Genomic DNA, 16,644 nt, shown 5'->3' with positions numbered 1-16,644 from the left:
ACTTGTGCCAGTCTCAGTGAGTGTGTGGATGTGTGTGAACACACCCTGCGATGCCAGGGCGTCCTGTCCAGGGGGGTCCTGCCTTGAGCTGCCGGGACAGGCCCTGGCCGCCCGAGACCCTGAACTGGAATAAGCATGTTGGAAAATAATTATCTTGTTTTTATTAATCTTTCTTAAGTGTATGTATACCTCACATGTACTTCAGTCTTTTAGAAGTGTTTGGGGTCTTTATTTAGAAGTTTGGTGAGGTTTTTGTGACCACAACTAAGTATGTGGGAACTAACTCTTGTTTATATGAATCAGGCTATAGTAAAATTGATTTCATGATACATCATTTTGCTTGAAGTTACAGTTTTCAAGAACCTATTAACAATGTGAAGTGAGTACTTACTGTATACACATTGTACCAATGTCAGTTTCTTGATTTTAATATTGTACTATAGTTATGTAAGATGTAAGCATTGGGGGAAGGGCACACAGGGACCTCTTGCTATTATCATTGCAACTTTCTGTGAATATTTCATAATAATTTTTTTTTTTTACGATTTTATTAGGGAAGGGGAACAGGACTTTATTGGTTAACAGTGTGTACTTTCAGGACTTTTTTCCAAGTTAAGTTGTTGTCCTTGCAGTCTTAGTTGTGGAGGGCGCAGCTCAGCTCCAGGTCCAGTTGCCATTGCTAGTTGCAGGGGGCGCAGCCCACCATCCCTTGCGGGACTCGAACCGGCAACCTTGTAGTTGAGAGGACGCGCTCCAACGAACTAAGCCATCCGGGAGCTCAGGGGCAGCTCAGCTCAAGGCACTGTGTTCAATCTTAGTTGCAGGGGGCGCTGCCCACCATCCCTTGTGGGACTCGAGGAGTTGAACCGGCAACCTTGTGGTTGAGAGACCACTGGCCCATGTGGGAATCGAACCGGCAGCCTTCGGAGTTAGGAGCATGGATCTCTAACTGCCTGAGCCACCAGGCTGGCCCCAATAAAATTAATTTTAAAAGAACAAGAAAAATATAGTGTGGGCCAAACAAAACATGTCTCTGGACCAAGATTCAACCTTTTGACCTATATGTTTGTGACCTCTGTTTGGTGAAGTTTTGTAAAGTTCATATTTAGAACTTAGAATTGTAACTACTCCAGTCTGGTTTTTCAAGAGGAATGAGTTACGTAGATTGTAGGCACTTATGTTTCAGAAAAAGCAAAACACAAGTGGCATTTCTCTTAATATTTGGAAAAAGAAAAAGAACTTGAACATGTCAGTAGTAATTATAGTTTGCCTTTTTGTCAAATTGAGTTGATAGCTTTTATTGGTTTGTTTCATATAATATTTTAAACTTCCCTGTTTTCCGTGTAAAAATCCTAAATGTCAGCACATTGTATTCAGTAGCGTATTGAAAGTATAAATAATGCATTATCATTAGGTGATGTTTATTCTCAGAAATGCAGGGATGATTCAGAATCAGTTGATATAACTTATTTGTACATGTTCTGTCATGGGATTGTTTGTTTCCTGCCTCTGCTGGGGATTATACTTTTCTTGCTCAGTTGATACCAGGTTTGGCCATGTGACTTGCTTTTGGCAATGGAATGTGATTTGATGTGATGTGTGCCAGTGCGGAACAGGTTAACCCTTCATTTATGCTGTTCTTGCTTTATCGTACACTTAAGTGAAGCTACATTCAATAAGATTGAAATCTTTACCACAGAAGAAAGATGAGTAACTTGATTAGTTGAAGTCTATGGCATTTAATTTTTTTTTCTTGGTTAATCCATGTTTATTTTTAAATTCTGACTATTTTTAGAGCAGTTTTAGGTTCACAGCAAAATTGAGGGGAAGGTACAGAGATTTCCCATATACCCCCGCCCCCACACATGTACAGTAGGGCATTTAATTTTAAAGACAGTACTCGGCACACACGGAAATAGAGGTGTTAGATCCAAAGCTGAGAGCTAGAAAACACTTGTGTAGTGGAACACTGAGTAAATGTTTTAAGAGTACAAAGCTGGAGGCTGCAACAGTATATCCCCTTGACAGCAAAGCCAAGATCATTGAGCTAAGGCAAGAGGCAACTCTTGTTCCAGGTTTAGAATCCAGCTGTTTCACGTACTGTAGGCATGATGTGGTAAGCTGCCAGTGCGGCTTGCTGACTTCACTCATCTGAGGTTGTGCAGGTAGGTAATAATACTCTAGAATTCTTATGTGGTTTGTTTGTTTGTTTGTTTCTGTTTTGTGTCCTGTTAAAGCTCTTCTTCCTAGCCCACAGCACCTTGAATAAACCTAGTGAACTTTGGCCTGTATGGAATCAACATTTCTATCTATGTAGGTCTAGCCAACCTTTGAAAGGTGTGTCCATATTCAGGGGTGGGGGTGGGTGCAGGGCAGACAGGTGGCCCAACAGGCAGCACCTATAAAGAACAGATCTGTTGCTTGCTCAGTGGTTCCACTCTCTTTCTATAATGATTTTTATATTTAAAAAAGGTGTAACCATAGGTTAATAGAGAAACAATTAGTAGCATTCATACTAAAGACAGGAAGGGGACAAAGACGCCCATTATTACCAATGCTGTTTAATTTCATAATAGTACCAGCAAATGCAGTTATAGAAGTTATAAAGGTTAGAAAAGAGGAGGTAATAATTATCACTGTTGGCAGATGAGTGGATTGGATTGTAACTGAGAAGTTAACACAACAATAGGATTCCATAAGTAGTGAGAAATGAAAAAATATAAAAATAAATATGTATATGTTAAATATATATGTATATTATTGTAACAGACACATTTGCTAAATAGGAGGATCTGTAAAAAAGGGTATTTCCAAAATAGATTATGTGCTTTATTTCTGGAGAGAGAATATATTTCTGGAGAGTGAATACATAATCTACCTAATTTACCTACATTTCTGCAAGAATCCTAAAAGAGTATAGTAGTAATGCACAGAAAGGCACAGTGGAAAATATATTTTAATGGCTCATCTCAGTCTTCATTGGAATTTCTTATAATACACCAATGCCAAAAAGGTAATCACCCAGGAAGAATTTATAATGGAATCTAGACCAAATTGAAATGCTTTCAGTTAGATTTCAGCAATGCAATATATTGGTCCTGTTTTCATATAGATTTTTAAAAACGTTTTGTTAACTGTTTAAAATGTTAAAATTTGCTTCAAAACAAATCTTTAATTCAGAGCATAAGCTTCTTCCTCACAAAAGTATTTTTTGCAGAGGCAATTGTTTTTAAAGATGGTTAACATTTCTCTGCCTTAAGCTCTTTGCTCTTTGAGAAGTACTGGTGTCTTTCTTCAGCAGAGCCATGTAGGCAGTTAGAAGTCAGGGCTCAGTCATTTGATGAGATGTTTATAGACCGTTTGGCTATAGGGGCTGGAATGAGGGTGTGTGTATGTTAGTGTTTTGGAAGTTCCCTAGGTGAGTCTTTGTTTGGTTTAGTTATATCTGTTGTGTTTGTGATTGCATATTATTTATATTTTAAGACATACAAGTCAATCATTGTTCTTTCATGCCTAGTGTAATAGAATGGAAAGAAATGTGGCTTTGTACATCCTTTGATAAGTTTATCAACCAAACTTTAAAAGTAGGAGATTAGAAGGGGGTTTGTTTCCTTTTTCAACTACCATGAGGAAACAGAACCACATTAGTTTCGCACTAAACATCCAAGAATCTATATCTGTATGTTCTTACCTTTATCTTCTAATGTAATTTAAACTCAACTCCTGAAGGTCCTGAATCAAGGGAAGTACTATCAGTGCCTGTCTCTGAGCTCTGAATTTTCCAGTCCCTGGGCTTGGAATGTGGAGGAGATGAAAGAAAACAGACTGGAGAATATACCAACATGAACTCAGACCTTCCCCAGAAGAATGTCACTCAGAACTCCCCCAGCTCCTAAATTTTCACTTTAAAATGTGCTTGATGCTTCATCTGAATTTTGGGTTGTTTTAAAAGAGTGCAGATACTAGATGTTATTACTTGCAGGTAGAAAAGATATTATTAAAATGCCTATTTGGGAGAAAACTCTGATCCTTTATCTCACTGGGATGCTTTTATGTTTAATGTGCTTCTTAAAAAATAGTAGGGTACAAATTAGAGATTAAAGGAGTATTTATGAGACTAGCCCTAAGTTTCTTAAACTGGAAGAAATTTAACATAACTATTTAAGAAGGACTTTAGGTTGTTCTTGAAGTAATAAATGGTCTATCTTGTATTATCTGGTATTAATGTTTCCTTTATACACTTCAAAGTTTATTCTGTCAAAATTTATATTTAGCCTGTTGATTTTCCGTCTATTGTTAATGTTCTTTACTCTTTACCAGCACACACTTAGACTCGCATACACACACACACTTCTTTTCTTCTTTGTTTAAGGAAACTCTGGAAGGAATCAGAAACCGCTAACACCTTGAGGGGGGTGGGGTGAGCATGTGGTGATAGAAATTAGGTATATGGTGGGGGAGCTTATTGCAGGGGTTGAAGGGACTGTTTATTATATACCTTTTAATATTGCCAAAAAATAAAACTGTGTGAGTATATTATATAAAATATTAAAATAAGGGGGTTCATGATTGTTTTCAGTCTGTGCTCATGGTAGAGTAAATTGAAATTACAGGAAACAACAAGGAAAAATTATCACCAACAATCTTAACTACCTCAGATAACATTGGTTACTGTTTTGTTATAGATTGTCTTAGTCCAAAAGAAAATGCATTTTATATATACAAATTTGTATATTTTGACAAAATTATTTGTATTTTGTAACCTGCCTTTTCAAATTTAACAATATATTTTAAGTAATTTTTCAGATCCTTAAGTATTGCTTTCATTCATTTTAATTGTTGCGTGGTGTTCTATCATATTGAAATACATTATTTAACTAGTTTACTATTGTTGGATATATAGATTGTCTTAACGTTCTCTGACTTACCGTGTTTCCCCGAAAATAAGACCTAGCCGGACCGTCAGATCTAATGTGTCTTTTGGAGCAAAAATTAATATAAGACCCGGTATAATATAATATAATATAACATAACATAACATAATATCAGGTCCTATATTAATTTTTGCTCCAAAAGACGCATTAGAGCTGATGGTCCGGCTAGGTCTTATTTTCGGGGAAACACGCTAGATAAAACCTGAAGACAGGGTAGCTCCCTATCCACAGTTGTGGGGAGAAAACAGTCTGGAGCATGAGCACTACTTTGATTTCACACTGAGTAGTTGATCGGCATCAGACTGTATTAGGTATTTTGCACAATTAAATCTGGGAGTTTTGGATATTGGATTGTTGGGCTTGACCATGGTAGATGGAATTTTTGCTCTCCTAGGCTGAAATCTTTTCTAATACAAAGTAGATTGAGGGGGCCAGATGGCTCAGTTGGTTAGAGTGTGAGCTCTGACCAACAGGGTTGCTGGTTCGATTCCCACATAGGCCAGTGAAGGACAACGACGTGAAGCTGATGGGCCCTGGAGAAACACACTATTCCTTAATATTCCCCAATAAAACTATTTTTTAAAAAAAAGTAGATTGAATTGTGTTCTTGCCTATTGGCTAGCCTAGCGTTCTATTAATGGAGGTCTGTATAAAGTGAACATTTGCTAGATTGAAATATGCTTAAAAGTGCATGTCCAACTGAATTTATTAAAAGGCTAAGTAGCCTACACACATGGAATCTAGAGAAAATATTGTATACTATTTCATTGCTTTTTGAAATGTTTACTGACTGTCTTACTTCAATGTGCAGAGGTACTTTGCATACAGCTAGTTCTGTGAATTTCACTGTTGGATCTTGGGAGAGCCTGGAGGGAAGAGGCTAGGCAAATAATTGGCAAGAAAAGCAAATGGTTACAAGTCTGTTAACAATGCAGCCTTGTTTACCCACTCTTCTATCTGGATTTCTGAAACTGGATTCCTTAGCTCTGCGCTAGTGAGCAGAAGAGCACTCCTGTCGTTTTGGGTGCTTGGAATTGTAGGCATGCTGGAGAGAACACAATTACCTATGTATATCTTAATGGGGTGAGTGCTTCCTGTCACTGTTAGGACTTGGTGGTATAAAGGGATTAATAAAAAGAAGTGAACTCTGGCAATGGGTTTATCAGTGGAAGTCTCTGGAATGGGTTCTCAGGTCTATGTGTTAAGGACATCTCAGAGTGAGAAGGTTACAGAAATCAAAAGGCTGTTGTTATTCATGAAACCAGAAGTGTGCTAGTCACAATGTTAACATTTTTTACTTGTAAAACAAAGGAGCAAAGCCTGCTTCATTCAATAGATATGGCCTTGGTTATGAGAAAAATATAATTTTATTGTGCAAGGTCTTCTGAATAGTGTCTATTTTGTTATTTTACTTAATTTGGCGTTATGATCTGTGAATAAATCTTACATTTTTATTTTAATAATGAATCAGGCACTGGAATATGAGGATGCCTTCTGTTTAATTTTAAGTTTTGAATTTTAAGTTTTGAAAGAGCCTAAGATCTGAGGAAAACCAAGGGCAAAATTTAGAATGTCATCTTTGTTGCTGAGAGAGCAAAGGTAATGTTCTCAGAAATCATAGATCTGGATTTAGGTCTTTTTTTGCTCATCTGCATCACACGTAAGCTCATGGCGATGTTGGTTAGATAGCCCTCTCATTTCCTCTCTCACCTTTTTCTCATGAAATATTTCCTTGTGGTTATCAATAAAAGCATGATGAAAATGAACTTTTAGTAATTAAAATGTTAAGTTTTGTCATCTGCTGGAAAACTGATTAATTTTTGTTTTTGTTTTCAGCATTGGTTGGATAGTACAAAGAGCATCAAAAAGCAAGTTAAAAGTAAGTTGAAAAAAATTGTGGGAAAAAAAGGAAATTGAATTATATGCAATTATATATTAATAATTGATTCCTAATAGTGAGGACATAAGAAATTCATGTTTCAGATGAATTTCTTAGCATCTCTACTTTCTAAAAACAATTTCAATCTCCTGTACTGACCCTAAGTTATACAGGATTGATGGTAATTAGATTCAAGTGCCTTACGGTTTGTTTCCAAGAGAAAGGCTTGCAGCTTGCAAATGAGATTGAGTACCCATGAGATGCTTAACTTTTATTTAGTAATTTCTTATGTTAGAATTTTCCTTTTTGGCATGTGCCCTGCTCTAGAAAATATTTTGAGACTTTAAGGTTGTAGTTTTTTTTAAAAAAATTAAGAATAGTGAAATGAGGCAATTCACATAAAACATCAGTGTTATTCCTAGCAATAGTCGGGAAAATACCAGTGTTCAATGCATAATCCATGTTGTCCTGTGTAGTAACAGTTTTCAAGGCACCCCAACTCTTGTATTTACAAAATAATGGGATAACTGAGAATATAGAGGTTATCAGAGTAGGTGAAGTGAACTGGAAAGTGTGTGGGAGGATTTGCCATGGGCAATTAATAACAGGCATTCCTTTGTGCTCTCAAGAAATACAGCTCCGCAGAGTTTTAGGGCTGTTAGATTGCACAGTCAGGACTTTTTTATTTGATGTATTTGGCCCTGAACTGTTAGAATTAATTTAGAGCTATCTATTCTTGGGAGGACAGACTGCTATGTGATGGTTGGTACATTTAAAAAAACTATTGATTCATCTTTTTGTGTTAGGTTTAATCAAGCCTACATTATAACCTGAAATATTGTCACAATAACCTGTTATCTTCTGTCCCCACTTTAGTGGATTTTGACAAATTTACTGACTGAAAATTCTTACTATTTAAGTAGTTATGAAAAAAATTAAAGCTTTTTTTTTTTTTTTTTTTTTTTTTGGCAGTTGGTTCACCCTATTGTCTGCATTTTCGAGTTAAATTTTATTCCTCAGAACCAAATAATCTTCGTGAAGAGCTAACCCGGTAAGACCACTATCTAGAGTTGTACACAGTTAAAGTTTGGTCAGGCTAGCTAAAATATTAGGATATTGTCTTTATAATTCTTTCAGTTTATAGACAGCTAATGAAGTGGATTTCTTGCCCCTGGTAACAAGACCTCAGACAATTTCATTTTGGGACAGTGCTTTTTCGTGTAAGATTCTTTTCTTCTATTTATTCTTCTTTTATTCTATTTATCAGTTTTCAACTCTAGTTTTCCCTAGAGTCCTCCAAAGGTAACTAGTGAGTTCTTTTTTTTTTAAGTATCATTATCAACTGATGGATTTTTTAAAAAGACTGATGTGTTTCAACACATTAGCACTATATTTATTGATGTTCAAAATGATCTATCTTTGGCCACTGGGAGGTTATTTTAGTTGGCTCCTGATTTTATTTACCTATTAAGTGCCATTGATTAATGAAAAATGTGCGATTCTGATTTGAATAGTTTTGGATAAGCTTTAAGTAGGTTATATATACTCATTTTTACATTTTCCTGCCTCCTTGGTACTTTCTCATTGACTGTATTGCAAATCCAAGACTCATTCAACATACTATTTAGTGAGTAAACTACTGATTTCCTCTTGACTATTCTGCCAATGAGATTATAGCTGTAGTCTATAGTTATATACATGCTTGTGTCCCTTCACATATGAGGTCGCTGCGTTGTCAGAGTAAAGTTAACTCAGCTCACAGAGCTCGTTCTCAGTAATTTGCCTTAAACCTTTTGTCTGTACTGTACTTTGTGGCCTATCATTTCTTGCTGTTACCTTGTGGACATGCTACCATCCTGATACTTATTGCCTCCTTCCCCTCCCCCCTACAGACTTTATTGTGGATACAATTCTATAAGAATGTTTCTTCTCAAATTAGAAGAGTAGGATTATTTTTACAGTAGATTGTTCTGTTTAGTTAAATTTGTGCTTTTTGTTTTTCTTAGGTATTTATTTGTTCTTCAGTTAAGACAAGATATTCTCAGTGGAAAGTGAGTATTAGTTGCTTAAGGTAAACCACGTTTTCTTGAGTAGTTGAAAAATATTTTTGAAAAATAAATTCGTAGTTAAGTATGAAAAATAAATGGTCAATGTAAAGTATGCAATTCCATTTACCTTAAAATGAAGGCTGTAAAATCGACTTGTTTAACAAATTTGTGTTTTGGTTTCAGATTAGAATGTCCCTTTGATACAGCAGTTCAGTTGGCAGCTTATAATCTTCAAGGTAAGCAATTTTCATGTTGACTGTTGGGAGTAAAGCATAATTCCTCTAGCGTGTGTTCAGTTAGAGAATTTCAAAAGATTCAAAATGATGTGCAAGAAGAGAAACACTGTTTTTGTGTAATTTGTATCAGTATCCAACTCTGACTTATCTTTACACTTCTTTTAGAACATTGCCTTTTTTTCTTCCCTTTTACTTTATTTACTCCTTTTCCATCTATAATGTTTTCAAATAAAAATTGCTGTCTCCTTGATTATTCAGTAAATGTTATAACTGGACCCTCGGCTAATTTTTCTCCTTAAAGAGAGTACATTAATATATTAGTAAGTTGTTGCAATAACCACATGGTTGCATTTAGTCTTACTCTTAAGTGAATCCATGAAAGAAATAGAGTGTTTAAAAATTCCCGATGGTTATTTTAAAGGATAAAAAAAGGGTTTTCCAATAAATGAGATTAATAAAAATCTCATTTTTTTGGTACCTTGTTACACTGATCAAATATGGTTAAACGTAAGCATTTTCTTCTGAAAAATTGACATTTTAGTAAAACTAGAATTTCAATCTTTGTTCATAAAATGGAAAGAAATATTCTGATTATAATTTATGCTTTTTGAGGAGTGATTTCCATATTTATCCTCAACCCCTCTTAGATCAGTAGTATTTATTTGCCATTGTATAGATAATAATGACTAAATATTTAACATTTTATGGTAAATCTAATATTTTGCTCATTTTGTGCTTCTACTATTTAAGAAAGCCTATTTTCCTAATGATAGACAAGTTAGTGACAGGAGGAGATTTCTGTACTTCAAAAATATGCCACTAATATAAATTGTTATCTACCTACCTCCGTCCATTGTTCTAGTCTGGCTATAAAATTAAAACTTTTTTTATTTACTGACTATCAACTAGTTGGGAAAAATGACATTCCTTTATCTATATTGTAATGATCAAAAGTATATAATTTCCTGCATCTTTCTTGAAAGCACATTTTTTACGTTTTTAAAAATTCCTATATGTTGTTAATTCCAAAACTTGGATCTACTAAAAAGCTGTCATTTCCAATATCTGTGTTACACCATTTATTTCATCTTATAGTCTATCTTTGTCTCGTGTAATTTTCATGATAGGCAAAGTATATGCTTCTTAAAAATATGGTTTTTATACATTTTTGTGTATTTAACAAAACACTGTTCAAAGTATTGCTCACTAAATACTTACTGCTTGATTCATGCATGTGACTGTTATATTATCTCTTAACCCTACTTACATTTTTTTTCCTAAATAAAATTTCTTTCTTACTTGCTCTTTAATCAGTGGTGCCATTAATTTGGATTCTTCCAAATTTCATGTTACGTCTTATATATCTCTGTCCCATGTCTGATAGTTTACCAAATTCTATTAAGACTTTAAGAATAAATTTGCTGAAGTGTTTCTCCAATCTTCATAAAAAGAGCTCCTTGTTTCTCATATATGATTTTACATTTTATTAGAATAATTTTTATTAGCTTTTCCTCATACTCACAAGTTCAATTTTGCTGTACCATTGTAGTGTATATCCTGGATGTGACTATGTAGCATATTTGATTTGGCACTTCTTAAAGACATTGTAGTCCAAACAGAAGAACAATTTCTTCAGCAATAAAGCAGTGCAGTAATATTTTCCAAGGTGCTCAATAAATAATGTTATCACCATTTTTATGATTATTTCAAGGTAATTCTCATGTATATTTTTTCTCTCCACAGCTAGATTTTTTTATAAAAATGGAATAATATGAGTAAAATGTTCTTTTAAGGGAAAATGTTATAAAGTATAGAACATTAGAATGTTTCCCCTTCTTCCCTAGACCCACAGGTCAGAGATAACCACAGATAAGTACATAAATGTTTGTGCATTGTCTAGTTCTTTTCCTACTGCTTTCCTTCTCCCCAAATTTTAGCAATTACTCTTTGTTAGTTCTTTAAGATTCGTAATCCAAAGTTCCAGGAGGACAGAGACCATGTCTTGTAGTGGTATATGATGTCATGCTCTGTGCATATTAGATTCTTAAAGATACCAGCTAATTGTTAAGGATTGACAAATCTCTTATTTATTCATTATAAGGTCAAAAGGTATTTCTCTGTGGAAGTCTAGAAAAAGGTTTTCAAAGGCTAAGCATTATAAGGTATGAGTAAATCAAAGACATTTAATTGGAAGTACACCACCAATCACAAATATGTAATTTGTGTGTATAGGCAGATGAGTCGTTAGTCTAAGCTAGATTTATTTTTGGGAATGGTTTGGGTATTATGAATTCCTGGTTGTTTAAGAAAGAATCTTTCTAATACTAGCGATATTTATTAGTAAAATTGGTTTTGAAGAAAGATTCAGCAGGAAATAAAGTTATTAACTAAATATAACTAGGTGAAACTTACGTTTTCAGCTGAACTTGGTGACTATGATCTTGCTGAGCACAGTCCGGAGCTTGTATCTGAGTTCAGGTTCCTGCCCATTCAGACTGAAGAGATGGAGCTGGCTATTTTTGAGAAATGGAAGGAATACAGGTACTTGACATTTGCTCACACTTTCTTTAACATCACCATCATAGTGATCTCATATTTGTTTTCTTCTATTTCTATACATGGTACAGAATTCATTTTACATATGTTATTATTTTTAAAATTGTTATTTTTTATTTCAGAGGTCAGACACCAGCACAAGCTGAAACCAATTATCTGAATAAAGCCAAATGGCTAGAAATGTATGGGGTTGATATGCATGTGGTCAAGGTAAGCACTGTGTTGTGATACTTTTTAAAAAACGTATTCCTTCAAGATTCAAGGTGACTATGGAATTTTTCAATATGAGAGAGGCCGCGGAGGTTCATGGGCTGGCGGTGGGTACTCTAGATGTGTGAGCCTCACATAAAGGTTGTTTATAAGAAAGAAGAGAAACAACCCAAATCTCCAAAAAAGGTATGTATGTTCTTTTAAGCTGTGTGGTTTTTTTTGGTAGTTTTTTTAAACCACTTTTTATCCTTTCACTTCATATTCGTATAATTTTATATCATGTAAGCTGAGTAGGCTCTATAAAAAATTAAAATAATTTAGGAAGCAAACTTGAAAATTTGTATCTTAAGACGACTTTGGTAAGCTGTATTATAACTTGTGTAGTGATTTAAGTTACTTTCAGTTTAAGTAGCTAAATTTTCCCACAAAGACAGTTTTTTGTGTGTGTTTTTTAATTTGTGATTTAAGTGTTGAGTAGAATATAGGAAGAATATGGAAAGAGCTTTCTTTGTAGTGGGAGTATAACTATTTTCATAAAGACATACCTCAACAGTTGCTGCAAATTAAACGTATACATGAATAACCCTGAGAATGTTATTTTGAATATTGTAATTGTTAAAAAAAAACTTGCATATTAATATCACCTGTATATAATTAATATAATTCAATGTAAAAATAAAATTAAACAGTTGCATGAAAATGTGAAACCTGTTTTGTGCAAATAAAGCTAACACATTTTGCTTTCCTTAAATTAGGCTAGAGACGGAAATGACTATAGCTTGGGACTAACCCCAACAGGAGTCCTTGTTTTTGAAGGAGAGACCAAAATTGGCTTATTTTTTTGGTAAGCAGAGTTAATGTCAAAGATATCTATCTGTTGGTTTTGGTTTTTTTAATATGTAGATAGAAAACTTCATATAACTTCATTTACATGAAGTTAGTACATAAAATAGAATTTGGAAATCAAATACGGTAGTGCTGAAAAACTTGTAAATGAATTGGAACTGTCTCCGGTCATATTCCTACCCATCTTTAGTTCCACTCCTCACAGGCAATTTTTAAAACTTCTATCCATATTTTCCATTAGTTTCAAGTTATTTCAAATTACATGTTTTAATATAAATATCATGTTTATGTATTAAATGTTCACATGGGCACTTAATTCCCATCATCTAATTATGTTACTGTTTTTAGTATTTCTTGTTCCACAATCTTGACTCCCTACTCCTTATTGTGTAAAAGGAAGATACTCTTTTACTCCTCCTTTTAAGCTATGCTTCTCTTTCTGTGTCCCAACTTCTATCACCCAAACTTTTAAATTGTATTTGTGTTTTACTTTTACAGCAAGGATAGATGTCTTAGATTTCATGACCATAATTAAGTTCTTCAGGTTTTGTCTAGTTGGTCCTGAAAGCTAGAAATCAGGAAATACTGTTTACATTATTGTCTGTGTCAGAAGTGGGGTACAGACTTTAGTAGTGTACTGGTATTATATATGTGGGCTGAGGATGACCCCTGTATGTTGACCCCTATGTTGTTTACTTCTTCCACAGCGTGCCAGGGCTGTTAGCTCAAATTCCTACACATCCACTTGCTTTACACATAGCCTAATAAGTATGTTTTTAGCTATTTAGAACCTGTCTGGTTTCCATATGCCACTGCAAACTACTAGCCATACATAGGACAAATCTTGTAGCTATGAAAGACTGCAAAACACGACTACCCTTCAGAACTCTCTAATGCAGAGACCCTTCCCTTGCTACTGAATGCCATCGCCTAGACACATAAGCCCCCTCTCTCATTCCCTCTCTCCTGGCACTTCTCTTGCCTGCACTCTTCCCCTTCCAGGTAGTGGTCCTGTGCCAGCTGTCTCTGAATGTCCTGCTGTGAAGGACTTCTCTCGTGCAGCCCTGTTCAGATGCTCTCACAGCTCATTGTCCAGTGCTATCTCTTTTCTGGGTCTACATTTGTATATACACAAGTATACACACACGTATATATGCAAGTAGCTGCCTTAGAAAAGAATGGAGGAGGTAAATTATTTGAATCCTTGGATGCCTTAAAATGGTATAATCTTCTCTTAAGCTTTCTTGAAAATTGAGCTGAGAATTGAATTTTAGGTTGAAACTATTTTGCCTTAAAATGTTGAAGGTAGTATTTCATTTGTTTTCGCATCCAGATGTCCCTGCTAGGAGAGACTGGAGAGAAACACCTTTGTCATTTGTCTCTTGATGGGTGAGAGAGCTGGGGTATTTAGTTGCCCAGTCCTTGAGTGTTAATTCTCTGACACTTCCAGCTTGCCCTGTGGGCAGATGGAATATGCCTCATGGCCCTAAAATGCTCTAGGTGGAGAGAGAAAGAAAGCGTCTTTTATACCACTTCATAAGCTTGTGGTGAGAAATCAGTTGAATTAATGCATGTAAAACATTTAGAAGAGTACCTGACACTTAGTAGGCATCATGTAAGTATTTGTTACACTTAAATAAGTGCTCCATCTTCCCCCTCCTCCACCTACGGTATTATACTTCTTTACCTACTGTTTTCATACAGATCTTGTAAACAAGTTGTTTTATGATTATATTTTATGTAAGTTACATTTAAAAATCAGTGACAGTTGCATTGTTTTGACATTTACAGTTCATAGAAGTACAGAATTCAAATGTGCAAGGTTGTTTAGGATTTTAGTACAGGTGGGAAATAGAATTGGAAAGTGGGCCACAAAGTGAGGTTTCAAAAAAGTTTTTTTAGTCATGTATTTCCTCAAACCGAAATTGCTGTAGAAAATGGAATTGAAGGCCCTAATCAATAATTTGTTTTCCTTTATACATTTCAAAAGACTTTATAGTCTTTCCTGTATCCATTTCCTGGGCTGCTGCTTCGACACTAGGCGTGTCGAATCTCATACCATAGTTGGGGGCCTATGAAATAAACGTATATATGGATTTCTTCGTTGTTTTTTTTTTTCATGTAACATTTGTAATTCCTGGTGAATGTGCAGCATCAATTTTGGTAGTGGTATTGCTTTTGAAATGCTATTTTTTTCCCTGTCCTCTTAACTATATTTTTTTTAAATCAGAGGCTTTTTTGATGGACAGTGCAGGTTATGTTTGCCCTCTTACTAGTTTTCAGTTCAGAAGTTAGATGATTAATATGCTTTAAGTAACAACAAATTCTTTTTTTAATTTAGAGGACATTTATTTGAAATCTGGCTATTATTCTCATATTGTTACAGGCCCAAGATAACCAGGTTGGATTTTAAGAAGAATAAATTAACCCTGGTGGTAGTAGAAGATGATGATCAGGTAGGAACTGCGTTGCGTTACGTAGCAGTGACTGTGTTATGTGGCAACTTATTCCTAAAGAGGGGAATGGCCCTTGTTTTATAGATCCACAGAGCTTAGTATAATTAATAATTTAAATAATTTCCCGCTTCAGGTCACACCATCCTCAGCATACGATTTTTCTGCCCTTAAGATTAAAGACAATATAAAAACTATTCCTGTGTCTTCATTGATAATGTATCTTATTTGTATAAAAATTACATTTAAGTGTCTTTAACTCTTTAATACCCAATCAAAAAGATTAATAAAAAAGGTCTAATAATATTGTTTAATAAAGCCTTCTAAACTAAGGATTACCCTTTTTTCAGTTAAATCGAGTTCCTGATTGATACACATGAAAGCATGGGTGCATCTCAAATGCATTACGCTAAGTGAGTGAAAGAGGCCCGACTCAAAAGATTGACTGAGTCCCTGTATATGACAGTCTGGGAAAGGGAAACCTGTGGGAATGGAGAATAGATCACTACTTGTTTGGGACTAGGTGGAGTGAGGTAGCTCGATTACAAAGGAAGAGCGCATGGAATTTTGGGGGGATGAGAGAACTCTTCTGTGTCCTGATTTTGGTGATGGTTGCTGTACTCCATGCATTTGTCAAAACTCACAGAATTGTAAGTAAAAATAAATTTAGTATGTGCAAAGAAATAAATTTTTCAAATATAGATATAGATAAAAGCAAATTGGACAAAATATTACGAATATTTTTCTTTTCTATGTAAGCATATATGTGATTAAATGATACTTGTATGAAAAGCTAAAGGCACTCCTTCAAGAACAAAATATAATTCTATGATAAGAAAACATGGTCATAATTTAATTGGTAATGCTTACTGGGCCATAAAATGATTGTGCATCTTACAAGACAATTGATGGCATTTTAGATTTGATCTAATACAGTATTAGCTTCTTGGATATCTTTTTCAAGGTATTTTATACATATATGCAAGCAATTGTGTGTATCGGTTTCTTTCTTACTGCCAGGCTTTTCCAAAGTGTTTATATATCTTGACACTCCCACCTACAGGGTATGAGTTTCATTTGTTCTTTTTTATTTTTTTGCTAATGTTTGGTATTCTCTTTTTCATTTTAGCCATTCTGTTTAGTAGAATCATTTTTAATTTGCATTCTCCCGATGACTACATGGTGTAGCATTTATGTGTGTATTGAATACTTGGATATTCTCTTTTTTGAAGTGCCTATTCAAGTCTTTTGTTCATTTTTTTATTGGGTCATGTGCTTTTTTCCTCACTGAAGAAGTTCTCTATATATTATGGGTATTAGTTTCTTGTCAGATATATGTGTTGCAAGTATGTTCTCCGTGGTTTGCCTTTTGTCTTCCTTAATAGTATCTTTTGGATAAATTAGAGGTTTCAATTGTAATGTAATACAGTTTATAAATTTTTCTTTTGTAGTCAGTAACTTTTGTGTCTTAAAATTGAACAA

General features: G+C 34.6%; 1 protein-coding gene across 8 annotated transcripts in view; it reads left to right on the top strand.

Annotated features, from left to right (window-relative positions):
• The window catches only part of EPB41L5 (erythrocyte membrane protein band 4.1 like 5), a 132,132-nt gene that overhangs the window by 32,852 nt on the left and 82,636 nt on the right, over positions 1–16,644 (top strand). For all 8 annotated transcript variants that reach the window (XR_013993545.1, XR_013993546.1, XM_081052013.1 and 5 more), the window contains 8 exons: positions 6,771–6,813; positions 7,786–7,864; positions 8,820–8,864; positions 9,045–9,097; positions 11,518–11,638; positions 11,776–11,863; positions 12,619–12,707; positions 15,096–15,165. Coding sequence is in view for 6 of the 8 variants with exons in the window: in XM_081052013.1 (XP_080908139.1) it covers positions 6,771–6,813; positions 7,786–7,864; positions 8,820–8,864; positions 9,045–9,097; positions 11,518–11,638; positions 11,776–11,863; positions 12,619–12,707; positions 15,096–15,165 (588 nt within the window). In the remaining 2 variants the exon portion in view is untranslated. The remainder of the gene's footprint in view (positions 1–6,770; positions 6,814–7,785; positions 7,865–8,819; positions 8,865–9,044; positions 9,098–11,517; positions 11,639–11,775; positions 11,864–12,618; positions 12,708–15,095; positions 15,166–16,644) is intronic.

The sequence above is a fragment of the Rhinolophus hipposideros genome (assembly GCF_964194185.1).
Source record: "Rhinolophus hipposideros genome assembly, chromosome: 6".
Lineage (NCBI taxonomy): Eukaryota > Metazoa > Chordata > Mammalia > Chiroptera > Rhinolophidae > Rhinolophus > Rhinolophus hipposideros.
Note: the sequence above shows the minus strand (reverse complement) of the source record. Positions and strands in the feature narration are given on the sequence as shown.